Source organism: Anabrus simplex, chromosome 2 (genome assembly GCF_040414725.1).
Source record: "Anabrus simplex isolate iqAnaSimp1 chromosome 2, ASM4041472v1, whole genome shotgun sequence".
Classification (NCBI taxonomy): domain Eukaryota; kingdom Metazoa; phylum Arthropoda; class Insecta; order Orthoptera; family Tettigoniidae; genus Anabrus; species Anabrus simplex.
Genome location: NC_090266.1, coordinates 644,567,347 through 644,593,894, shown reverse-complemented (window position 1 = coordinate 644,593,894; position 26,548 = coordinate 644,567,347). Strand labels below are relative to the sequence as shown.

Sequence of the window (26,548 nt, the reverse complement as noted above, 5' to 3'; positions counted from 1 at the left end):
TGAGTGTTGGAAGAAATTGTATTTTGGGTACTGGAGATCTCCAGTAGTATGCTTGTTGTAACCCATCTTTTGCATCACCCTGTATTTGCCACGTGGAGGCTTCGATCACAAAATCGCTGAGTTTCGCAATCAAAACCTCTAGAATGTGTTTCCCAGATTACCATATTAGGTAAGGTATTTTCATTGGCTGGAATAACAGCCATTTTGATTGGTGAAAATTTCAGGTCGAATCGTAGGTAGCTTCCCTCATTGGCTGTTTGAGTGTTTCTCAATTTCCGGCCTTTGGCTACTCTGTTGTAGCAGGGCTCTGGTCTGCGTCTTTGGTTTTTGTACGTCCTCACGATCGGACGCACCTTGTAAGGTGGTCCGCTCAGCGGCTCCAGTCATCTCGGGGTAAGCATGTTTTCTTTTCTCGAATGTTAAATTAATATGTAAATTCATTTGTTTCAGAGTTTACCTTAGAACCTGGTTTTCACCGTTTTGGTTTTGTAATGCCTTAGTTCGTCAGCTAGGCATATCCTTTGTTTTGGAGGCAATTCCTTTTCATTAACCTTTTGTGTAATGTAAATTTTAATTTTTCCATTCGGGTTGCCTCCCGTAGTGCTGCGTCAATGTAGGGTAAGCCTGTGGAGCGATGTGTCTCTCACTGATGTGTATTAGGAGAGGACAGCAACCCTAAAGGCCTCTGCATTAAATTTCAAACGCCGTTGTTATTTTCTTTGTAAACTATTGGTAATAATTTGTAAACTCTTTTTCTATTTGCCTTGTAAGATGGTTGAATTATGTTCATATTCCCTGTTAAATTTCCCTTGTGAATTTCAATGTTAAGCTATGCTCACCTTCCTTAAAAGTAGTTAAAACATTTTATCGGTTAGTTTTGACATTCTGAAGAACCATGGACAGAAATCTCGCATTTCGTTTCATCTTGTTTTCTGGTTAATGTTATCTTTTTAATTGTTGTAATATTAATTTGTTAAATTTTCTTAATTATTAGTAAACTTGAATGAAGAGTAAACGCTCTCACGTCTTTTTCCCTACAACGTCACGTAACATCACGTCCTCTGTAGGGTTTCCCGGCCTGCTTCCTATATCCTTTCTCTAGATGTCATGTTGGTAATTCTGCGTATCTTTGTTTTGTGTATGTTGTTGAAATTTGAAATGTTTTAATGGTGTATCATCGGCTGGTGTATGTTCCTTCAGGTTAGTTATTTTGATTATTACATTATTACTTTGTTTTATATGTACATTAAATTATGTGCCCAGCCAAAAAAAGGGGGGGTGGTGACACAAATGTCCCTCCAGATCCCGCAGGTTGGTACTGGGACAGAGTCCCCTTCCAATGTCATCCCACACGTGTTCAATGATGGAGAGATCCGGGGTTCTTGCTGGACACAGGAGGACCTCAACATGCTCTAGGCAGTCCATAGACATATGTGCTGTGTGTAGATGTACATTATCTTGTTGGAACACTGCCCCAGGGTGCTGTGCAATAAGGGGTAGGACATGCGGACGCAGAATGTCTGTGACGTATTGCTGTGCCGTCAAAGTCTGCCGAAGCACTATTAGAGGTGACCTGAATGCATATCCTAAGGCTCCACACACCATGATGCCAGCGATTACACCTGTGTGTCTTTCCACAATATGGCCAGGATCTGCTCTCTGCCCTCGATGCCGCTAAACCCGCACACGATGGTCATCGGAGGTTATGGATAAGAGGGACTCATCACTGAACATGATACAATGCTAGTCGTCCTCTGTCCATGCCTCCCGGGCAAGGCACCACTCCAAACGCAGGCGTTGGTGTTCTAGTGTCAATGGCAACCAATGCATGGGGCGGTAGGACCCCAATCCAGCGGACGAGTCGTCAAGACACTGTGGAAACTTACAGGATATTGTAGAGTCTCCAATACATATTTGCGAATGGAGGGTGCTGAAGTTATGGGAACCCGCAATACTCGGCGCACCATACAATGTTCCTCACCTGGGGTGACCCTAACCTGCACGACATGATTGGGTGCCCTCGTGTACCCAATGAGTCCAACATCGGGCCACTGTCACATCTGAATGGCCCACATGCCTGGGGCAATTGCACGATATGATCAACCAGCCTCATGCAGTCCCACAATGCTGCCTCTGTCAAATGCCGTCGGTTGGTGGATAGGCTGTCTAACGCGTCTGTGAGGCATCGCAGGTGCTTTGTACTGTACGTAGTCCTCTCTGCACTTCTTGCTTAACTGTCTGACTCACAGCAATTGACGGGTAACAACTTAACAACAGGACGGTGCCATCACAAATGTACTCTGGTGAGTGTTCTACACATTACAGATCCTTGTAAATCTAATCATTTACTCACACATCAATGGTATGCATGCATATCGAAATGGGATAATACTGGACCACTCCTTTTTTGTTTTTTGTGTTTTTTGTCAGGTAGTGTATATAGAAAGACAGGGATAGAAGAGGAACACAACATAGGACAGACACACGGACAGTTGAGCATCAGAAAAGGGAGCAAGAGAAAAGAAGACAAGGACAATTTCCACATCTTTATACACTGTCATCTCACAATACACAGGTTTTCTCGCCATTAATTCTATTTCATCTACATCTACTTGTCTCTTCCCTTTTGGTGTGTTTATTCAGCTTTCTTGTTATCCCAAACTTCCCACATCAAGCCTGAAGAATTGTCAAGATGGCTGTTCAAAGAGTGTTGAATCCTGCTCTTCCCATGACGCTGGGAATCAGAAGAGTTTGTTGTGCGCTGAGTAGAAACTGATGTAGAAGAACTGGGATCGGTGAAGATATAGCTATTTATTTGAACAGGGCAGTGTAAGAAGGTATGAATATTGTACTTGTCTTTTGGTGTTTTCTTTTTATTTCTCCCAGTCAATCTCTTTATGTGTTCCAATTGCCGTTCCACTCTTTCTATATACATTTAACAAATATAATATAAAATCTCACGATTCAGAACAATAATGAAAACTAATGGAGAAGAATAAGATAATATCCACAAAATAATAATCTACACTGTTAAGAAAATAGTGGTTCATGGCATGGGTTACTGTAGTTATATCCTAGTTTGTGAACCATGGGCAATGGCTGAGTGGCCTAGTAAGTGGTCCTGAGAGTCAGGATACAAACTGCTATGGAATAGGAGTGGGCATCTTGGAAATATTCTAATTTATGGCCCTCCTTGAACTCATACAGCTAGGACTATACAATCCACCATGGTCCCTAACCCGTTAGAGGAGAGATTCTCGCTGGGACTATGTCTAAGTAGGGTAGCATCCAGCTCTACAGAATTTTCATCAAACATGCTCAGAATGTTTTAAGCAAGCCTCCGACCTATGGGGGTAACGGAGTCCCACTTCCATCCGACAGATCAGAGACTCCATGGAAAAAACTTGGGGAATGAAATGGAAGTTGATGGGGAACTATTAATATTACTTAATAGGGCTTATGGAAGAAATAAAGTAGAACTGGCTGAATAAGCAAGAGGAAGCATCTAGATGTGTTGAGAATTAATGATACTCAGATAATGAGAGATAATGAGGATGAGATAGGAGATTATAACGTATTCTAAACAGGTGTTAAAAACGGAAGGGCAAAGTGTGGGATTGGATCGTTCATTAAATATACTATTGTACACAACACAATTTCTGTTAAGCATGTAAATGAGTGAATAATGTGGGTAGATTTACCTGTTGGAAGAATTAGGATGAGAACTGTCTCAGTGTATTTACCATATGAGGGCGCAAATGAGGGTAAAGTTGACATGTTTTATTGAGCACAGAGTGACATCGTAGTCAAGGTCAAGAGTAAGGATAGGATAGAGCCAATGACTGATTTCAAAGCAAGAGTTGGAAATAGAATTGAAGGATCCAAAGATGTGTAAATGTAGGGATGATACGGAAGCTACTAGAAATGGGAAGCACTTTCTGGACTTCAGTGCTAGCATGGATTAGCAGTTATGAATACATTCTTCAAGCTTAAGGATATTCACTGCTACACAGGGAGGGGGTGGTAGGGACACCAGAACAATAAGAAATTATATCATAACACACTTCAAATTTAGGAAATCTGTTAGGAATGTGCAGGTATTCTTGGGATTTTTTGATGATACAGACCACTATCTGATCTGCAGCGAAGTAAGTATCTCAAGGCCTAGGTTAGAGAAAGTGAACTCTGTCTGCAGACATCTATGGGTATAAAATCTCCATGATGAGGAAATGAGAGAGAATTACAAGGATATGATTAATGAAAAGTTCCAAACAATACAGTAAATAGGCTCAGAATATAGAAGGAGAATGAGTGACATACAGGGATGTCGTAGTACAAACAGCAAGGGAATGCCTAAGAACAACTGTGCATAAAGATGGGAAAAAGCAAACACCTTGATGGAATGACGAATTGAGAGCAGCTTGGAATCGTAAAAAGAAGGCATATCAGAAATGGCTCTAAACAAGGACTGAAGCAGACAGGGGATTGTACATAGATGAAAGAAAGAGATCGAAACAAATAGTTGTTGAATTCAAAACGTCATGGGAAGATTTTGGTATTAACCTGGAAAATACTAGGTCAAGTGGGAGGGAAACCTTTCTGGACAGTAATAAAGAATCTTGGAAAGGGAGGGAAAAAGGAAATGAATAGGGTTTTGGATAAATCAGGTGAATTTGTAATAGTTCCCAGGGAACCACTGGGCAGGTGGAAGGAATATTTTGAAAATCTTCTCAATGTAATAGGAGCTCATGGAAAAGAGGACAATGATGTTGGTGAAATTACAACTGAGGAAGTGGAAAGGATGGTAAATTAACTCCAAGAAAAGATTAAATTTGACATAAAATATTGAAATATAATGGGAAGGCAGGGATAAAATGGCTTAACACGTTCAGTACCAGCTTCTGAGCGGGACACTTGAATGCCTGGACCAGCCATTTTCATGTCCGGCCCTCTTGACGTGCATCACTTAATAAAATTTACAATTACTCCTAAACTATGAATGTTAGAAAAATGATACTTCGTGCTTACCTCTAGTAAATATTTAGGGTGTGATATCTGGTGTCACAGGTTTCAAAATACATCTAATTTTATACAGCCTATCTGTATTTTCGGCATTATGATTACTGTCACTGAAGTGAAGAAATGAAAGAATATGAAGGAAGCGTATTCGGAACATTGTTTTAGAAAATACTGGGGTATGAAAAACAGGGTCTTCGGTCCAGTACATTTTTATATCAGGATTTTGGACTAATCGGTTTCCACGATTGCATGATTGAATTCTTTGTGAAAGGCCGGGGCACCGCCCTTATCACTTGACTCGCATATAGATTGGTCTGCTCACACACATACTGATAAAATTCATCATTCATGTAAATACTCACGTAACTCAAAATATCCTGCTTATTTTCTATTTGAACATTTATAACTGAATTCTCTGTAAATAGTGGAACAGGTGGACAATAACTAGGATGATATGTATCAGGCACTTCACCTTCCTCTATAGGCCTATCGGATTCGGGAATCGGAATTTCCTCGTCACTCTCACTTTCACTATCTGAGTCTATTTGAGGAATAATTTCATCACCAGAATCATCATTGTGAACAATATGTAATAATTTATCTTCCGTAAGAAACTTGGTTTTATAAGCCATTATACTACACTCGGTAAGAACGACACGCACTGCATTGAAATCTGAAGTACCGACTTGACGCGCAAGGAAGTGCTGAGATATTCCCGCTAAAACAGCTAGATTAACATGAGCCCACTCAACGCCAGGGTTATCTCAAAAAGTTAAACCAACTTCCTGCTACAACCAGTAACGCTGACTAAGGTGTATGAATGCATAGATGACGAATATAAACAGCATTGCTTCACGCGGAGCATTAAACGTCTTACGCCGTCTGTGGCTCGCAGCATAGGAGCAAGCTTAAACGTCTTACGCCGTCCACGGTCCGCAATGAGGAGGAAGTGGAAATGATGGTGAATTAACTCCAAGAAAAGATTGAATTTGACATAAAATATTGAAATATAATGGGAAGGCAGGGATAAAATGGCTTAACAGAGTAATAAGATTAGCATGGAATGTTAGTAAGGCACCTTCTGATTGGACAAAAGCAGCAAGTGCACCTGCTTATAAACAAGGGAACAGGAAGGATTGCAATAACTATCAAGGTATTTACCAGGGAAGGTCTTCGCTGGCATCTTGGAAGGAAGGGTATGATCAGTGGTTGAGAGGAAGTTGGATGAAAACCAGTGTGGTTCCAGACCACAGAGGAACTGTCAGGATAAGATTTTCAGTATGCACCAGGTACATAGGTGGATCAAAAGGTTAGTTGCACTAACGCGCCGCAGCAGCGTGCTGTGTGTCGCAAACGTAGGCACAGCGGAGAAAGGGACAGACACAGCCCACATGTCTGTTAGGCAGGTCGCTGTGGTGTCTCGTCTAGTATTGTGTGAATAGCGGCCAAATGCAATGGCACGTCAACTGGACGTTCACTCCAAATATGAGGTGCGTGCGACAATCCGATTCCTATGGGCCAAAAGGAAGAATTGCACAGACATTCATCGTGAAATTAGTGCTGTGTATGGGGAGCAGGCTATTTCCCGGCAAGGTATTGTAAAGTGGTGTCAGCAATTCGAAGCCGGACGCACGGATATCACGGACAACCATCGCGAAGGCAGGCCCGCAACGTCCATCATCCGTGCAAAGGTCAACAGTGTGAATGCGATCATTAGACAGAACCAGCGCATTAAACTGAGAGAAATCGCGACGCAGCTGAACATGTCGTATGGCAGTGTGTTCGCTACTGTTCATGAGGACCTTGGATATCGTAAGCTGTGTCAAAGATGGGTCCCACGTCTTCTCACCGATGAGCACAAGGGACAACGTTTCCAATCCTCCCTGGCATTTTTGCAACGCTATGCCGCAGACGGCAACGGGTTTCTGCGGCGAATCGTCACAGGCGACGAAACGTGGGTCCACCACTTCACCCCCGAAACGAAGCAAACATCAATGGAATGGGTGCACCCCTCATCACCACAACAAAAGAAGGCCAAGGTTCAACCTTCAGCCGGTAAGGTTATGGCGACAGTGTTCTTTGACATGGAGGGTTTGCTGCACATGGAATTCATGCCGAAAGGAATAACGATCAACGCGGCGTTGTATTGTCAAATGTTGCACCGGTTGCGTAAAGCAATTAAAGAGAAGCGCCGGGGGAAATTGAGCACCGGTGTGATTTTGTTGCACGATAACGCAACACCTTACAAGGCCCACCAAACGAGAGAACTGCTGCAGCGTTTCAAGTGGGAGGTCTGGCAACATCCACCCTACAGTCCCGACCTAGCGCCATGTGACTTTCATCTGTTCGGTAAGCTCAAAACGGAGCTCGGTGGTCGACGTTTCCAGACCGATGAGGAGGTGAAGGCGGCTGTCTCCGAGTGGTTGCAGAACGCTGGAGGAAATTTCTATGCATCCGGCATCGACAAGTTGGTTGTGCATTCGCAGAAATGTTTGGAGTCTCTTGGAAACTATGTGGAAAAGTGACGTTACAGTGTATGTCGTTATAGTCGTGTTGCTGTTGTATAGGTGGTGTAATAAATGGCCATAACTGGGAAGTGCAACTTATTTTCTGATCTGCCCTCGTAAGTGGAAAATGCTACAAGAGGAATAGACAGTTATGTTTATGTTTCTTAGATCTAGAGAAAGCATATGACAGAGCACCAATGGAAAAGATATTGGCCATACTGGGGAATTATGGAACTAAGGACAGATTATTAAAAGCAATCAAAGGCATTTATGTTGATGATTGGTCTGCAGTGAAAATTGGTAGTAGAACGAGTTTTTGGTTCAAGGTACTTACAGCAGTTAGACAAGGCTGTAATCTTTCACCTTTGTTTTTCATAGTTTACATGGATCATCTACTGAATGCTATCAAGTATCATGGAGGGGTTCATTTAGGTGAAAATGTAGTAAAAAGTTATATGCAGACAACTTGGTCCTTTAGGTAGATTGTGGGCGAAGTCTGCAGTCTAATACCTTGGAACTTGAAAAAAATTGCAATGAGTCTTCTTTCTTTCTTCTTTTCTAGCCTATTTCAATCCACTGCTGGATACAGGCCTCTTCCATATGCTTCCATCGTCTTCGGTCTTGAGCCACTTGGAACCACCGTGTTCCAGCCAACAGCTTTATGTCGTCGAGCCATCTCTTCTGGGGTCTTCCAATGCCTCTCTTATGTTCCTGTGGTCTTCCGTGAACAATCCTAGAGGTCCACCTGTTGTAGTCTTGTCGAGCTACGTGTCCTACTCATTGCCATTTTAGTCTTGCTACTCTCTCTAGGATGTCTGTTAAATTAGTTCTTCTCCTGATGTCCTCTGAACGGATCTTATCCCTAAAGCTGATCCCTAGCATTTGTTGCTCCATGGCTCGTTGTGTTCACTGAAGCTTGCGAGCACTTTCCTTCTTCAGAGTCGTCGTTTCCAGACCGTAAGTAGTAACTGGCAGCACGCACGTATTATAAACCTTGGTCTTCAGGTTAATTGGAACATCCTTGTTGGTGAGGATGAATCTTAGTTTTTGGAATGCTGTCCAACTTATACCTATTCTGCGAGGAATTTCTGCACATTGGTTGTCTTTTCCAAGTTTTATCTTGTGTCCAAGATAGATGTACTCAATAAGTATGTGTATGATATGAAAATTAGCCATTTCAAGACTAAAGTGATGTCAGTAGGTAAGAAACCTAAGAGAACTGAATGTCAGATAAGAAACAGAGAGCTGGAAGAGGTTGATAATTGCAAGTTATTACGATGTGTATTCTCCCAGGATGGTGGTATAGTAAGAAAGATCAAATCAAAGTGCAGCAAAGCTAATGCAGAGAGTTTGCAGTTGCCATCAACAGTGCTCTGTAAGAAAGAAGTCAGCCTCTGGATTAAACTACACCGGTCAGTTTTCAGACCAACTTTGCTTTATGGCAGTGAAAGCTGGGTGGACACAGGATATGTTATTCATAGGTTAGAATTAACAGACATGAAAGTAGCAAGAATGATTGCAGGTACAAACAGGTGGGAACAATGGCAGAATGGTACTAAAAGTGAGGAGATAAAGGCTAAGTTAAGAATGAACTCGATTCATCAAGCTACAAGCATAAACTTCCTTAGGCGGTGGGGTCAGGTGAAGTGAAAGGAGGAGGATAAGTTACCTAGGTGAATAACAGTCTTCGTCATGGAGCGTAAGAGAAGCACAGGTGACCAAGACGAGCACTTCCTCCCATCCCACTTTTTTCTGTGTTTTTAAAAGGTTGGACACAATCTTTCTCTTCTTGTTGGAGAGATTTTTAAAATTTTGTTTAATCACTAGGCAACAACAGTCAATAAATAAATATTAAAATATAATTTATGGAGACCACCAGTAATTCATATCCCAACAAAAATGGCCAATCTGTAACTGTAAAATCAAATTCAAATTTTAACAATGATGCTGCAACAGTTTAAACTAAGTTCAGTTAGTACTGGCATGAATTTAATGGTTCCACCCATCGACTGTGTACTCCCTTGTTGTCCGTGTTAGTGTTTTACCAGCCCGAATCAGAACATATTTTTCACAACACAAAATTCTGCTGAAGAAGAAGAAGAAGAAGAAGAAGAAGAAGAAGAAGAAGAAGAAGAAGAAGAAGAAGAAGAAGAAGAAGAAGAAGAAGAAGAAGTTGCATGCATTTTCAGAAGAATTCAAGATGCACTTTATCGAAACTAATGGCATCATTCTTTGATGTACCATTTGCAAAGTAAATATTGCAATCACCGAGCTCGATAGCTGCAGTCGCTTAAGTGCGGCCAGTATCCAGTAATCGGGAGATAGTGGGTTCGAGCCCCACTGTCGGCAGCCCTGAAGATGGTTATCGTGGTTTCCCATTTTCACACTACCTTAATTAAGGCCACGGCCGCTTTCTTCCACTTCCTAGGCCTTTCCTATCCCATTGTCGCCATAAGACATATCTGTGTCGGTGCGACATAAAAGAAAAAAAGAAGAAAAAATTGCAATCAATGATAAGCATCAATGAACAGAATAAACCAGCACATCCAGTACAGCAAACATGTAAGAACATTGACCTTTGCAAGTCAAAACCTAAACAAACTACTCTGATACATGCCTTCACTTCAGGATCCGAAAAGCAGCAATCATTCTATGAATAATAAAAGTGAGTGTTATACCTGTGGTTTAGTATTCATTGGCAAATCATGTCCAAAGTGCCATAATGAAAAACTCGCTGCTCACTACTTGTTAAAATCAAGTAGTTATTTGATATTTAAATAACATGTAGTAAAATCCAGTCTACATATTATATTTGTTTATTGTATAAATGAATTGAAAAATTTAAAGCAGACAAGTTACAACATTTTATTAAAAGTTTTTGGGTCCACCTTATTCAATACTTTACAATTTTGTTGTGTAGATACAATTAACACATATGATTTCATTCAATACTAGTTTCGACGCTATACTGTGTCATCATCAGCTGAACACTTTAACAACACGTGTTGGGGATTTCAATTCAACAAAGACTAATCTTCATCACAAATATCACACGATTAATTCCAGTAATCGTTTATTGCTACATATACTAATGCATTATCCATAATACACTGCAGTTATATTCAACATCTGAATATTATCATGTAGAAGAATCATGAATATCAATTAATTAACAGGAGATGACGTTGAGGTGCATCGTGGGATCATATTATTCTTTACAAAGGCTTATAAATTATCACTTCACTTCGTGAAAATCACAACTTTAAATTCGTGTATGAAGACACCAATAATCTCATGAAATATTTATCATCCAGGATGCTATCGTATTTTTTTGTGTGGCTTAATATTTTCAAGGATTCTACCTCATGTTATTTGCCAGATTAGTTCTTCTTTTGCACTGTTTATTGACTTGGTTCATGAAGATCACAAAGAGAAGAGGGCTCGAGCTGTCACCCTGCTTTACTCCCTTCACCATTTCAAATTCTGTAGAGCGTTCACCAGCTATTCTCACCACTCCTTGGACTCCATTGTACACGCTCCTAATGCGGCACAGGAGAGTCTTGGTACCTTTTCCTCTTCAGGTGCTGCCCAAAGCTGTTCCCTGGGGACCGAGTCAAATGCGGCCTTTAGATCGACAAATGTAGCTAGAACATCCTCCCCACAACTAAGTAGTTTCTCTATAAGAGTTCTTAGTGTGTATATATGGTAGTGTGTTTGTCGATTTGGCCTGAAAACACACTGTTCTTCTACCAATTTTTCCTCTACTTCTCGTCTCAGCCTCCTCTCCAATATGCGAGCGTATATCTTTCTGGCCACAATGGAAAGACAAATTGCTTGATAGTTTGCACAGTTCAGAGTGCTGCACTGCTTATGGATAGGAACAATAATGTTCTTCTCACAATCCTTTGGAATCTTCTGAATGCTCCATGCTTGTTGGCATTGCCTTGTCATCCATTTCACCACATCCTCTCCTCCATACTTCATCAATTCTGGTGAGATTCCATCCCAACCAGCTGCCTTGCCCACCTTCATTTCAGTGATAGCCTCTCTTACTTCACTCCGCATAACTGTCTCCCCTTCTTCTAGTTCATTTTCTTCCCCCATTACCGGAGTCATCTTGTGAATTATGATCTGCACGGAACACATCCTCATAATAAATGGTCCAAACATCAAGAATGTCCCGTGGCCTCACTTGGATCTTCTGGTTCCTGTCTTTAATGTCTCTGATTCTCTTTCCAATTTTGCTTTGGAGGGATCTTAGTATCTTCCAAAACTTCTTCTGATTATTTTTGTATTCTGATTCTATTTCCTCACCAAATTCCTGCCAGTACCTTTCTTTTGCCTCTTGCGCTTGTCGCTTAGATTCATTACGTGATTCAACATAATTCCTCCAGTCCTCTACCCTTCTTGTTCTCATGTACTCCTTCCATGCTGACTTTTTCCTCCTTACACCTTCCTTGACTTCCTCAGTCGACCACTTTGTTCATTTCCTTTGTGTGTTTACTGCAGTTTTCCCACAGACCTCTTTTCCTACTTTGATAATATTCGTCTTAAATTCCCCCTATCTCTCTTCTAAGTTCCAGCCTCTTCTCTTTCTGTTTGCTGAAGTTTTCCCCCCAATTTCTGAGCATAATTCTGCCTTACCTCTTCCTCTTTGAATGCAGAAGTTCTTATTTTCTCGAATCGAAGATGAGAGGGTGTGGGTGTAGCCTTAAACCTTATTTTCATAACCAGAAGCCGATGTTCTGTACTCATTTCTGCACTGCAGAAGACCCTTACATCTAATGCTGCATAAGTCATATTCTTGGTGTAACAAACGTAGTCAATGCAACTCTTTGCTCCTCGGCCTACTGCCTCAAAAGTTATTTTATGGATACTTTTATGGGAGATAAAGGGGTTACCAATCCTTAGCTCGTTATCAATACAGAATTCCAACATTCTTTCACCATTGGTACCGATGGTACGTTCTGCTCCATGTTGGCCCATACATCCATGTCCTCAATGTAACCTGTATCCATTCCTAGCATTCCAGTCCCCCATCACAATAACATGTCTACTTCTTTCCCTGGCTTTGTCTACAGATTTTTGCATTTGAACATAGAATTGCTCCTTATCTACTTCTTGCATATCTTCAGTGGGGGTATAGACCTGCACTAACAAAATACTTTCTTCTAGTTCCACATCCACTGTGATAATTCTTGAGTTAATAGGTTCCCATCCTGGTCACTATGTTTTCCACTGCATTGGACATAATGATGGCCACTCCTTCTTTTGCCCGTTCCTTCCGGCTGGCTCCTGAGTATCTCATTACATGTCCCTTATCCAAATTAATTTGGCCACTACCTTTTCTCTTAGTTTCACTGACTCCAAGTATGGCAAGCTTGTACTTCTCCATTTCTTCAATTATTTCTACCTCCTTCCCCGACAGCGAGGTCACATTCCAAGTACAAATTCTCATATACCATTTCACGCCAGGTTGTTTCCTTGATATCTGTCCGGCTACTCTCATGTTTCTCTGAATAGTTAATTTCGCTCCACGTGGCTTATTAGCCCTACGGAAGCAAGCATGATGAGAGGGCTGCCCTCTTAGCTGTCATGCCAGCCCAATTCTGTCAGGGTATCTTCCCTTAGCCTTTGGTGTCCTCTCCCTATCTGCAAGGCAGCAGTTTGTGGTTCGCAGTTCCTCTGCCTACTCCACCGTTGAGGTGTTTACAAGGTTCCTTCTTCTGCCTCCGTAGCTTCTGATGAATTTATGTGCCACTTCCTGCACAAAGGCTTCATCTGGTCTCCAAAAGGGGAACTCCTCCGCCCGTAGCCGTTGATTCCCCTTCTGGTTGTCAGGTTTCGTAATGGCCGCCTGACCCTCGGCCAGACAGTCGCAGGTTGTACCATCTGATGTCACATACGGTAGCAGGATATTCCTGACCTGATCCTGCAAGTCAAAACCAAGTAAAATAAATTCAGAATTGATGATGTATAAAGATTAAACATTTGTTAGAATGGATAGGATATTATTTTGTTATGTACTACCCCTTTTGTTTGCCATATTTTGATGTCACCTCAAGAGAAATTTAAATTATGTTAACATAGCAATCATTCCTTATAATCACAGTTTACCAGGATGGCCTATTATTTTAATAAATTCTGATGATGTTTTAATTTTCCTACGATCTTCTATTTGCTGAAACCTTAGATCAACATATATTTTAGAATTATGTCAATTCCTTACTGAGGTGTTTTATTGCTATCCGATGACTGACTAGTTGTGTTTTCATGACTCTTCATTCACTAAATGGGCAGAGTATATAATATATATTATTTTAACAATAGAAACCTAAATTATAATTCTTCATCAAGGCATTGATAAACCTGGATCATATTTGGAGAAGTGAACAGTAGCCAAAGAAGTATATTGTAAGTATGAAGTAAGCAGGTATGTTTAGTCTATACTTCTCCCGATTGTCTTACTTTGTGCCTTTTCTTTACAATTTGCTTCATGTCGCCCTAATACAAATAGGTCTTATGTTGATGATGGGATAGCAAAGGGCTAGGAATGGGTGAGAAGAAGTTGCCCCAGCATTTGTCTGGTGTGAAAATGGAAAAACACGGAAAACCATCTTCAGGACAGCCAACAGTGGGGCTCAAACCCACTATCTCCTGAAGGCAAGCTCATGGCTGAGTGCCCCTAACCTCGTCGCCAACTCACTCGGAATTACTTTGTATAATTTCACTCAAAACTTAATACGGCCCTCCTGTTTAGAAAATAAAATTATACATACCTGTGAAACTAGTCCACTGGAAGTCTTCGATTGGAGACGTGAACACTCAAGAGTGTGAAGCTTAGCAAGAAAAAATGGCTCACACATTGCAATTTCAAACACCAGAATCCCACCTAAGATGGATTTTTGCAAAAAACAAACACTGTTCTCTGTATGTTCCTTCATCTGTGATTTTCTGTGCAGATCATCTCCTTCCTTCGATTTGGTAACCCCTGTCTTGGAGCTATAAAAGAAAAATGATAATTATTAATGACTCACTTAGGAAAAAGTTTGTACCTTGTACAAATATTTTATTATCTTGTATAACAATTATACAAGAATACAGTGGAAGACATACAAAAACCTTAAAATGAAATAATGAACACAGACATGGACATCCAGAACCTTTAGGTACTTTTCTTCTTCTGGAGTAACTCGATGCAAATCTGATTGACCTCCAGCAAACTATATGTTGAGTGTTCCGGTAAGCTGTTCCACATTCACAGGATTTAACATTGCCCCTGACTACACCTTAAAATGCAGTCATGAACTGAACAGTTGGGTACTGAGTCAGATGACCATTCACAGCTAAGGAAGCATTTCAAATAACCTCCCACCGTTCTTGCATCTTGAAAGTTACTCCAGTCAGCACAGGATCTATGGTCCAGAATAGTCTCCTGTACATCAATGACAACTCATCTACGCTAAAATCATGCAGTTACCACTTATATGCAGATGACCTTCAAATATATAGCCACTGCAGAGTAAGCAGATTATCAGGTGCAAAATGTAAATGCTGCCTTGAAACAACTAAACGAATACTCATGATGACACAGGCTTCTCATGAACCCATCAAAAATGCAAGCAATCATTGTCGACTCTCAGAAGCTTCTACGTGTGCCAAAGAGTACACACATTCCATCTCTGCTAACAAACAATAACATTTTTCCTTACACTGAACAGTGAGAAACATTGGCGTGTCTATGGCTGAAACTCTAAATTGGAAGGAACATACCAAAAAATCTATGTCAGGAGCTTTTTGCTTCGAATCATCACCGAAAAGAAATAAAGACGTCTTATCACCGGACATGCGACAAAGACTAATCCAGACTTCAAATATTCTTCCTATCCTTGACTATTGTGATGTAATCTTGTTCATGCAACTAAGGAACAAACGATGAAACTGCAGCGAGCTTTGAACTGATGCCTCAGATTCATTTTTAACTTCAGCTACGATGTGCATATAACTCCTTACTATCAATAGCTTCACTGGCTAAAACCTGACAAAAGAAGTAAATTACACATACTGTATTACTGTAGTACACTAATTTCTACATAGCAACTTGGCTCAATACTATAAATTTCACTTTCTCTCCTCTTTTCACACCCGTAGCACTCACGCTGGCACTGCCCTTTGCTACTCCTTTTCATTATTCATCTACACTTTGGAATTCCTTGCCAGTCAGTGTGAGGGTCAGTGATCAATTATCTTAAAGATCTTGTCAAGATAACATGTTAGTAGGCGCTAACGAGAGAGAGAGAGAGAGAGAGAGTGTGTTAATGTGCAGTATATTATTTTAAATCTGTAATACATGTGACAGTGTGTTAGAATAATGTAACTCTGCTAGATTATAGGGTAGGTAATATATATGCCGATAGGTGTTGTAAATAAATAAATAAATAAATAAATAAATAAATAAATAAATAAATAAATAAATAAATAAATAAATAAATAAATAAATAAATAAATAAATAAATAAATGAATGAATGAATGAATAAATGAATGAATGAATGTAACCTGTTGGCTGGAAGTTCTTCATGCAACAATGATTTTCTGTGGGAACGACAGTTCACAAATTCACGAACATGTGAGATTTGTGCTGGACAAAGCGGAGGCGGGACAGGTTTTTCTCTGGGTACTCCCACTTTCCCTATCATGCTTCATTCTAGCAACACTCTCCACTATCATTTCATTTCATCTGTCAGTCATTAATCATTGCCCCAGAGGAGTGCGACAGACTTCGGCACCCGGCACAATTAGTATCCTTGCCGCAAGATGGAGGCTTTATTCATTCCATCCCTGACCCGGTCATTGACTGGAAAACAGGTTGTAGGTTTTTATTCATTTCTATTGCATTAAAAATGGAACATCGGACATTTTTGTTTAACATGTCTTCACGTTCAATGTAGAATGGAAGAGGAGGAATGCTTGTCTATGATTTTTATTTTACCCTACATTTCTTAAAATATTATCAGCCAATTACTTAAAAGGAAAATGTTTTTGTTAATTTGAGTTTTATAATACATACAAAGAAATGTAACCAAAAAAAGATGCATGAAGTTGAAATTTTGCATCAAATTGGTATCATCACTCCACCAGCTAATTTCTAATACAGAAACCAGCATGGCAAGGTTATGGACTAACTTTCTTATTGCAGGATACTGAAGTTTATAACTGACAACTTATTTCATTAAATTCATTCTCTTCCTCCACTCTTACTGCTTAATGGACACCAAAAATTCACACAAATTTTGGAGTTTTATATGACTATTAATCTTCAAGGCCTGCCCCTGGTGTAGGAGCAGGACAGCTAAGGAAGAATGCCTGAAAGAGAAGTGCAAGGATGTTGAAGGTGTATGGTTCTAGGAAAGGCAGATACTACACACAGGAAAATCAAGGAAACCTTCGGAGAAAGGAAGACTAGGTGTATGAATATTAAGAGCTCAGATGGAAAGACACCTCTAGGGAAAGAAGATAAGGCAGAAAGATGGCAGAAAGATGGCAGGAACACATCCAAGGTAATCAAGGTAAAGAAGTAGATTAATATGGTTCTGAAACAAGAAGAGGCTGTTGATGCTGATGAAATTGGAGACCCAAATTTGAGGTCAGAATTTGATAGAGCTTTGAGAGACCTAAATAAGAACAAGACACCTGAAATTAATGACATACCCTTAGAATTACTGGCTGGCTCAGAAGAAACCAGCATGGCAAGGTTATTCCATTTAGTGTGTCAGATGTTTGATACAGGAGAAGTGCCATCTGATCTTAGGCAGAATGCTGTTACACCTATTCCCAAGATAGCTGGTGCTGACAAGTGTGAAAACTACTGCACCATTAGTATAGTATCTCACACCTGCAAAATTGTAACACGTATTATTTAGAGAAGAATGGAAAGACAAGTTGAAACTGAGTTGGGAGATGATCAATTTGGCTTCTGAAGAAATACTGACTTAACGTCTGATCTCAGAGGACAGAATGAAGAGAGACATGCCCACGTACATGGTGTTCATAGATCTAGAAAAGGCATTCAATAATGTTGATCGGACCAATCTATTTGAGATTCTGAAGATGATCAGGATCATATACCGAGAAAGAAGAATTACCTACAATCTGTACAAAAATCAGTCTGCAGTGTTAAGAATCAAAGGCTTTGAAAAAGAAGTAACAATCCAGAAAGGAGTGAGGCAAGGCTGCAGTTTGTCACCTCTCCTCTTCAATGTTTATATATAACAAGCAGTAAAGGAAATCCAAGAGGATGTTAGAAAGGGAATCACAATTCAAGGAGTGGAAATCAAAACCCTGAGATTTGCCAATGATATAGTTATTTTATCTAATTCTGCAGAAGGTCTGGAGAAATTGCTGAATGGTATGGACAGAGTCTTCGGAAAAGTGTACAAGATGAAAATAAATAAGTCCAAAACAAAAGTAAAGAAGTGCAGTCAAACGAATTCAGGTGATGCAGGAAATATTAGATTAGGAAATTAAGTCTTAAATAATTAGATGAATATTGTTATTTGGGTAGTAAAATAACTAACAATGGCAGAAGTAAGGAGGACATAAAATGCAGACTAGCACAAGAAATGAAGGTGGTTTCTTAAGAAAAAAGAATTTGCTCCAAATACTGATGTAGGAATTTTATGAAGTCTTTCTATTTGGAGCATGGACGATAACTAGCTCAGAAAGAAAGAGAATAGAAGCATTTAAAATGTGGTGTTACAGAAGAATGCTGAAGGTGAGAGGGGTAGTTCGAATCACAAATGAAGTGATACTGAATCGAATTGGTGAAAGGAGATTGATTTGGTCAAATTTGATCAGAAGAAGAGATAGAATGATAGGGCACATTTTAAGACACCCACGACTTGTTCAGTTGGTTGTTGAGGAAAGTGTAGGCAGTAAGAATGCTAGGGGTAGACCAAAGTATAAATATGACAAGTAGATTCTAGCAGATGTAACTGTTACGTAGAAATGCAAAGGTTACAACAGGACAAGGTGGCATGGGGAGCTGCATTACACCAGTCTATGGACTGATGACTCAAACATCAACATGTTTTCTTTCTCAGGTGGTTTATACATTTATTTATTCAATCAAAATTTGTTTTGGCAGACTGAAGAATCTAACAGCTGTGCATTATGGAAATCAGCACAATCTGGCATAGAATAGATACAGTAGCGTATATAAAGAGGTTGTTCTGCCAACTGAGACCAGCAGTGAATGAGCGTAAGCAAGAATTTTTTTTTTTTTTTTTTGCTAGTTGCTTTACGTCGCACCAACACAGATAGGTCTTATTGCGACGATGGGACAGAGAAGGTCTAGGAGTGGGAAGGAAGCGGCCATGGCCTTAATTAAGGTACAGCCCCAGCATTTGCCTGGTGTGAAAATGGGAAACCACGGAAAACCATTTTCAGGGATGCCGACAGTGGGGTTCGAACCTACTATCTCCCGAATACTGGATACTGGCCGCACTTAAGCGACTACAAGAAATACAGTTGGCCATGGCATACTGGCCAATTTCTTTCCGTGGCACGAAGTCCACATGCTGAATCATTAACAAAGTTTGGGTGTCGAGTCCACTACAGAAAGAAAACTGCTGAGTTACGACTGTTCTCAAAACACTTTATGCATTATCATGGAATCCTGGTTGGGAATCGCTGGTCTATCCCCTAGAAGGTCTTCCACACATGCATATTTATCTGCTTCTTTTCATCACAACTGAAGAACAACAAGGAAATTGTTTCTATGCTGTTTCACTTTATTGGTTTGAAACATCATGGTCGACAGTCCTAGTTTATCTGATCTGTGTCTCTACTTGTGGGTATGATAGCTGAGTGGCATCACCACTGGCTTCTTACCAAGGCCAATGCAAATGGGATTTTTGAAATGAAATGTCTTGTCCCTGTGATTTGAAGTCCTGTTGCAACGATCATTATATCAAGAGTCAAGTAAAACTACAAGACTGTGAACATCTGTAACACTAGGAAAGGGAAGGAAAAGTATGTGGCCTCAATGTTAGGTATAATCACAGCATCACCTGGAGTAAAAGTAGAACATCCCAGCTGGGAGGTAGAGTTAGACCCACTGATATTCTCAGTTTTCCTCACGAGGTTACATGCACCCCATTTCAATCCTCATACCAAGATTAAAATCAGCCATGGCTAACACAGACCAACTCTGCAGGGAGCTACTAAATACTTGAAGATCTTCCAACCATGAAGTATTTTCTAATGTTTACTATTATCTTACCTTAAAAGTTGTTGCTTTCTGTCTCTTAATACTGCATTAAGAGAAATTGAAAACAACATCACACATACAAAAACAGAAGGAGAAGTAAATGAGGTAATTATTAGGATTATCAACATTATCAAATTCAGTAGAAAGTAGATCAACAAAAGAGTTTCAGTTCATTGGAACTTACCCTTTCTTAGGTGAAATGACATTCGACTCTGTCTGGATAGGGATAAACCCTAAAGTTTGCAGGTATTGCTTATATTCATTAATGAAGTTGACAGACAATGCACTGTGCCACTTCTCTTCAGAGTTCCGACGAGGCCTCGATGAACTACTTCCTGCAGTAGCTTCAGTGAAAGCCCCTTCCAAACTTTTAAGTGAGCTTCCAGATGATGTATAGCGAGTAGTCTATATTAAAACACAAAATATATTTTCTGTGAGATTATGAACAAGGTTTAAGGTAGGGTCTACAACAAAATACAGAACTGAATCCTGGCTAACTGGGCAGGAAGCCACTAAATATCTGAAAATTCATTCATCATGAAATTTTTCGTTATGTTTGTAAGTTGCTTCTCATGATCTTACCTCATAAGTAGTTGCTTTCCATATCCTAAAAATGCATTAAGTTATACAAAACTGAAAACAATATCAGTAAGCTCATTAGTTGGCTTACTGTCTGTTAGGCCAGAGGCTGGTTGGATCCTCAAATGGCACACAAAAACCAATAACAGCACCAAAATGAAACATACTAGGCAAGATGTGGAGTGGGGTAGTTTGCCACTGCCCTCCTCACTGGGCCAGAAAGTACTATTGCAGCAAGACCAATCCTGTGAGTAACACCTTTCTAACACTCAGACGCACCAGTCATGTTCTGAATTTAGGACCAACCATACCTCAGTAGCTACTATATTGTTATAGTCATAAATTAGACTGGGACTTTGGTGGAAAAGAGCCAGATGCAAAAGTACTGCATCCATCAGGAAATGGCAACAGGTGGAGTTGGCTTACTAGTTAATCACAATTAAACATCTACCCAGATGTTGTAAAATATATCTCAACTACCAAAGAGATTGGAATTGTGTGATAAAATCCTCCCTCCCACGGCACTTAACACCCATGAAAGGGCTCTGGCCCTCCCAGCGACCGCTGCTCAGCCCGAAGGCCTGCAAATTACGAGGGGACTTGTGGTCAGCACGACGCATCCTCTCGGCCGTTATTCTGGGCTTTTGAGACCGGGGCCACCACCTCACCGTCAGATAGCTCCTCGATTCTAATCACGTAGGCTGAGTGGACCTCGAACCAACCCTCAGGTCGAGAGAACAATCCCTGACCTGGCCGGGAATCGAACCTGGGGCCTCCGGGCAAGAGGTAAGCACGCTACCCCTACACCACGGGGCCGGCTGTGTGATAAAATACAAAGTTAAAAGTAGACTTCAGTGGATCTAAACTAGTCCAATTATTAATTCACGTGCTCTTACTGGACGATACTGTTCTAGTCAGTGAAACATGTGAAGAGTTTGGGGCAGCTTTAGAGTGATGGAGAGAAACAAACTCAAGATCAACCGATCGTAGGAAGACAGAATACATGTTCTGAAACTTCACAGAGCCAGAGTGGTTTGCTCCGCAAAACACTGCTTTGTAGCTAGCAAACCGCTGATGACGACCGAAATATTCAAGTATCCTGCCTCCATCATCACCACTGATGCCACAATTGATGATGAAGTCAGGTATCGTATCAACTTGGCTGGACAAAATGGCCATTGCTGATAGGTGTCCAGGTAGAAACAGCAGAACCAAATGCATACCACAGGGATGCAAATACTGCGGGCAGTACTCTGATTCAGTGAGGGCATAGTAAGCACACATAAAGATCCTTCGGTATCATTGCTGCCAATGAGAAACTGATGAAGATCATCCTGTACAAAAAGCACTAGCCACCACAAAACCAAAAAGAGACTGAGGACGTCCACGAGCAATGTGATACCAAACAGCTGAAACCACCTAGAGGAGGAGGGACATCCCTGTTGTCCAATGGAGGGAACACACTCTATGGGTCAGAAGAGCCAAACCTGAGTGATACTCAGGAGTTCTCACACCATGGGCAAATACACGGCCATGGAACGAAACACATTAACATTTAACATATTTTAAAAATATAAGAATTTCAATTTGTTTCTTCCATACTGACTGTATACTAAAAAAAATATAGAATTGGTCCACCTCACTCAATACAGTAATGTGTCTTAAAAAGGACTTCAGAAAAACACACAACAAGTACATGTTTCCGTCACTTTGGGCCTTCTTCAGCCTTAAAAATAAAATATACAATTAATAAAACACTCTAAAGCATAACACTAAAAATGAGTCCTTATGGAAAGTTAATCTTGAAAAAAATCTTATCTTACTGTCCAAAACTTAACAAAAAAGTAAAGCACCAGATAGAGGAACATGTAAAGGCACTTCTTCTTGTAGTCCTGATTAATGAAAGAAAAATGTGACAGAGGTTAGATACGTAAGGGGCAATCAAAAAGTTTCCGTTCGACGGCCATACAGTCCTGAATCGGGATGTCAATCAGGCAAAGTCACCATGAGCAATGAGGTACTCGTCCCACTGACATACCTCCACCTTTTCAATACAATATATAAAGTAAATAATATTACATCAGTCTTGGGACTAGTTTCAGCTACTTAGTGGCCATCTTCAGCCAATAAAAATTAAACAGATCATGTGATAACTAAAACGTATGTATACGATACAAAGACAATGTTGCAGGAATAATTATAACGTTAGAATAAATATAATAACCAAAATTATGGTTGTGATCTTGTCAAAATATGATGTCCTTAAGCTGAGTTAGGACGTCAGGCAAAGAAGTAAATCTGGAAATGACAGACAGAATTAGAAATGAATATACATGCAGAAAAAAAAAAATTAAAAAGGAGTATTTTTGTATCCGTCTCTTGGCACAGGCCAGAGCAAAGTGTTTATTTTTATTATTTTTTTTTTTTTGCTAGTTGCTTTACGTCGCACCGACACAGATAGGTCTTATGGCGATGATGGGACAGGGAAGGGCTAGGAGTGGGAAGGAAGTAGCCGTGGCCTTTATTAAGGTACAGCCCCAGCATTTGCCTGATGTGAAAATGGGAAACCACGGAAAACCATTTTCAGGGCTGCCGACAGTGGGGTTCGAACCTACTATCTCCCGAATACTGGATACTGGCCGCACTTAAGCGACCGCAGCTATCGAGCTCGGTAGAGCAAAGTGTAGCTTCCACCGAAGTTCCAGTCTCATCCATGGCTGTGACAATATGGAAGCTGCTGAGGTATGGATGGTGCTGAGTAATGATATTTGGAGCACAACTAGTGTCTGAGTGTTATGAAAGTTGTTGCTCATAGGATCAGTCGTGCTGCAGTAGCACCTTCTTGTCCAGTGAGGAAAGCAATGGCTAACTACCTCAATCCTCATCTTGCCTAGTACGCCTCATTTTGGTTCTGCCGTTGGTTTTTGCGGTTTCCCTATAACTGCATAGCCTTTGGTGGTGCTGTTTGAGGAACCAACCAGCCTCTGGGCTGATAACCTAACAGACAACATTGTCTTTGTCTTGTTTTAGGTATCAGATGATCTGTTTAATTTTTATTTGGCTGAGGATGGCCACCAAGTGGCTGAAACTAGTCCCAAGACTGATGTAATATTATTTACTTGGTATATTGTATTGAAAAGGTGGACCCTCTTGTCAATTTAGGAAGGGAAATAAGCTTAATGAGATCACCAGAAGATTGATTAAAGAGAGAGAATAATTGAAACTGGAAGCAGAAGTCAACCATCAGAAAAAAGTCTGAATATACAGAGTTGAACAAAAGTACAAAAAACGCACCATAATACTGACATGGTCAAAAAAGTTATGGAAAAATAAACTTCAATAAGAAAAATTAGGAAAGAGATGACAGACGGCAGACACTGGATATTAGGAGTGAAGGACACAAATAGAAAACTATAGCCTCAAGGGAAGAGATTGTGTTACATTCCACAGAATTCTATGAGAAACTGTACTCCAGCACCCTCGAGAAGGAAAATTTGTTCTGAAAGTACAAAATTCCAGAGTGTACCCAAGAAGAGAAGTTACTGCCCATCCTCCCCAGTGAGGTGAATGCAGCAATAAAAGAAACAAAACACAAAATGCACCCAGGAGATGATGGTATATTCAACGAGTGCTTAAAATGGGGAAGCAAGGAGCTTGTATTAGCCATCACAGGACTGTTCAACACAATACTTGAATCCAAAGAAATACCAAAGGAATGGAAACAAAGCACAATGATTCTATTCCATAAAAAAAGGAGCAAAGGATGACATCAACTACTACAGACCAGATAAATCTGCTGCCAAGTCCATTTAAACTGTTCACATAAATTCTAAGGGAATATCAAAGGCACCTGAAAAGAACCAACATACTGAACAAGCAGGTTTAGATCAGGATTCAGCACAGTGGACCACCTCCAACAGTAAACCAACTCATCAAAAAAACTGCAGGAATTCAACCTCAAGGCATATATAGCTTATGTAGACAATAACAAACCCTTTGAGTGTGTGGAACACATACATGTCCTACAAGCTCTAGAGAACCAAAATATTCAGAAAGGATACTTGTATATCAGGCTTCTAGCAAAGACCTATGAAGGCAGCCAGGCAAAATTAAGGACAGGGATAGAGGGAAGGAGCTTTGAGCTATGGAGAGGAGTGAAACAAGACGACCCCTTATTACCAAAATTCTCCCATGACTGCTCGAAAACCAGTTCAGGGAACTGAAATGGGAAAGTAAATACGACATCAACATAGATGGACTAAGCCTGACACACCTGTGGTTTGCAGGCGGCATCATACCGATAGCAAAATCAGCATAGGACCTCGAACAGATGTTAAAGGAACTAAACATGGTCAGTAAAGAAACTGGCCTAACCATGAATTCAAGGAAAACGAAGCTGCTGACAAATGCAAAAGAAGAACCCATACACATAGACAGCGAATCATTGGGGTACATACAGACTACACGTACCTGGGCCGAAACTTATCATTCCACAGCGATATGGAGAAATAAATTAAAAGAAGAATTGGACTAGCATGGAAAAATTTCTGGTCCCTGAAATTCATTTTAGGGGACAAATCCCTAAAGCTAAGTACGAAGACAGTCCTAGAGCAGTATGTACTACCAGTAATGCTTTATGGATTCCAAACCTGGTCAAACAGGGCAATGCAGTACGGAACGTAAAGTCCTCAACATCACACTGAAAGACAGAATAAGGAATGATGAGATACACAGAATAACTGGCATACAAGACATTCTTAACACGACGGACAGAGTAAAGTGGAAATGGGGAGTCCACATAGCAAGGATGAAGCACAAGAGGTGGACGCACAGACTTAAGGTTGTGGGACCCCACGAATTAGCAATAACATGTTCCTGATAATGGAATTGGAAATTTCTACCAGTATGGCCAATGCAGTTTGAAGTACAGTTGTGGCATTTCAGTTTGTAAACACCTGAATTGAAATATGTATTATTATTGGGCCTTTATGTTTTCTTGCTATACCTCCTGAGACTAACTGACCCCTTTATTTACTGGCCTTTATGTTTTCTTGCTATACCTTCTGAGACTAACTGACCCCTTTATTTACTGGCCTTTATGTTTTCTTGCTATACCTCCTGAGACTAACTGACCCCGAGCTGCCTCTGTGCCCCGCTTATATATCCTAAGCGGGGATGTGTGTAGATTAGGCAGCACAGGCGTTAGCCGCAGAAGGCAAGCGAAGGGGTCCAATCGGTACCCCCCCCCCCCCCTGCTCTTTATTCTAATGAATACATTATCTACATACATGGACAGAGCTTTGCCAAACTGGCACAAACAATGACAATTATGATACAATAAATTGAACAACAATAGACATAAAACAAAATATTAACAAGATATACATGATAAGGCATCTGCCTTAAAAACACTGAAATGATGCGACTGGCACGCGGCACTTAGACAGGATAGAACCATACTCGCTCACTATCTTCTGGGGCTGGCAACCCTGTCAAGGACCGGGTCAGCGGTGATAATATAGTTTGCCAGAGGAGCCGTCTGGGCGAGGTTGGATGGTACACTCCCAGCGAAGAACTGGCTATGTCTTGTCCCCCGCTTTCCTTCCTGCACGGCCCGCGCTGAGAGGAGGCGGCTGTGCGGGAGACAACTGGTTGACGGGAAGGTGGCTGGTACTGGAACTCCTCGGGAAGCACGGCGACCTGGTCGCCCGTTGCCTGATCTATCATAACGGCAATGTCCCAGCCTCGAGACATTGCCAGGCAGAGCAAGCTGGCTCTGTTGAAGAAGTATTTTCTTCGGGCATTGTCAAGGTGGGGCCACGCGCTTAACCCCCAAAGGGTTGTTGCGGCGTCGTGGTGGTCCCTGCCTGCAGGTGTGATTCCTAATAGATCCTTGAGAGCAGCTGCAATCTGATGAACTTTGACATCCGGAGGAAGTGGTAGTCCCTTGTCGTAGATTGGAGACTGGAGAGCCCTCCAATCGATCTGACCGCCTTGGGCTGGTTCTAAAGTTCCGCCGGAAAAAAATATCATAACACCAAGAAGGGGTTCATAGCTAACAAACGTTAGTAGGCGTGTTTAAACATCTGAAAGATTATGTTGATTCAAATTTCCCGTAAATTGCATTAGCGTGGTGCTAGTAGCAGCTCCATGATGTTGCACATCAGTTTTGCT

At 40.8% G+C, this 26,548-nt stretch overlaps 1 protein-coding gene across 1 annotated transcript in view; it reads right to left on the bottom strand.

The window, feature by feature from the left end:
* The window catches only part of LOC136863623 (KICSTOR complex protein SZT2), an 874,751-nt gene that overhangs the window by 94,364 nt on the left and 753,839 nt on the right, over positions 1 to 26,548 (bottom strand). Inside the window, 2 exon segments of the mRNA XM_068226020.1 lie at positions 14,306 to 14,528; positions 19,980 to 20,200. Of these exon segments, the coding sequence (XP_068082121.1) occupies positions 14,306 to 14,528; positions 19,980 to 20,200 (444 nt within the window).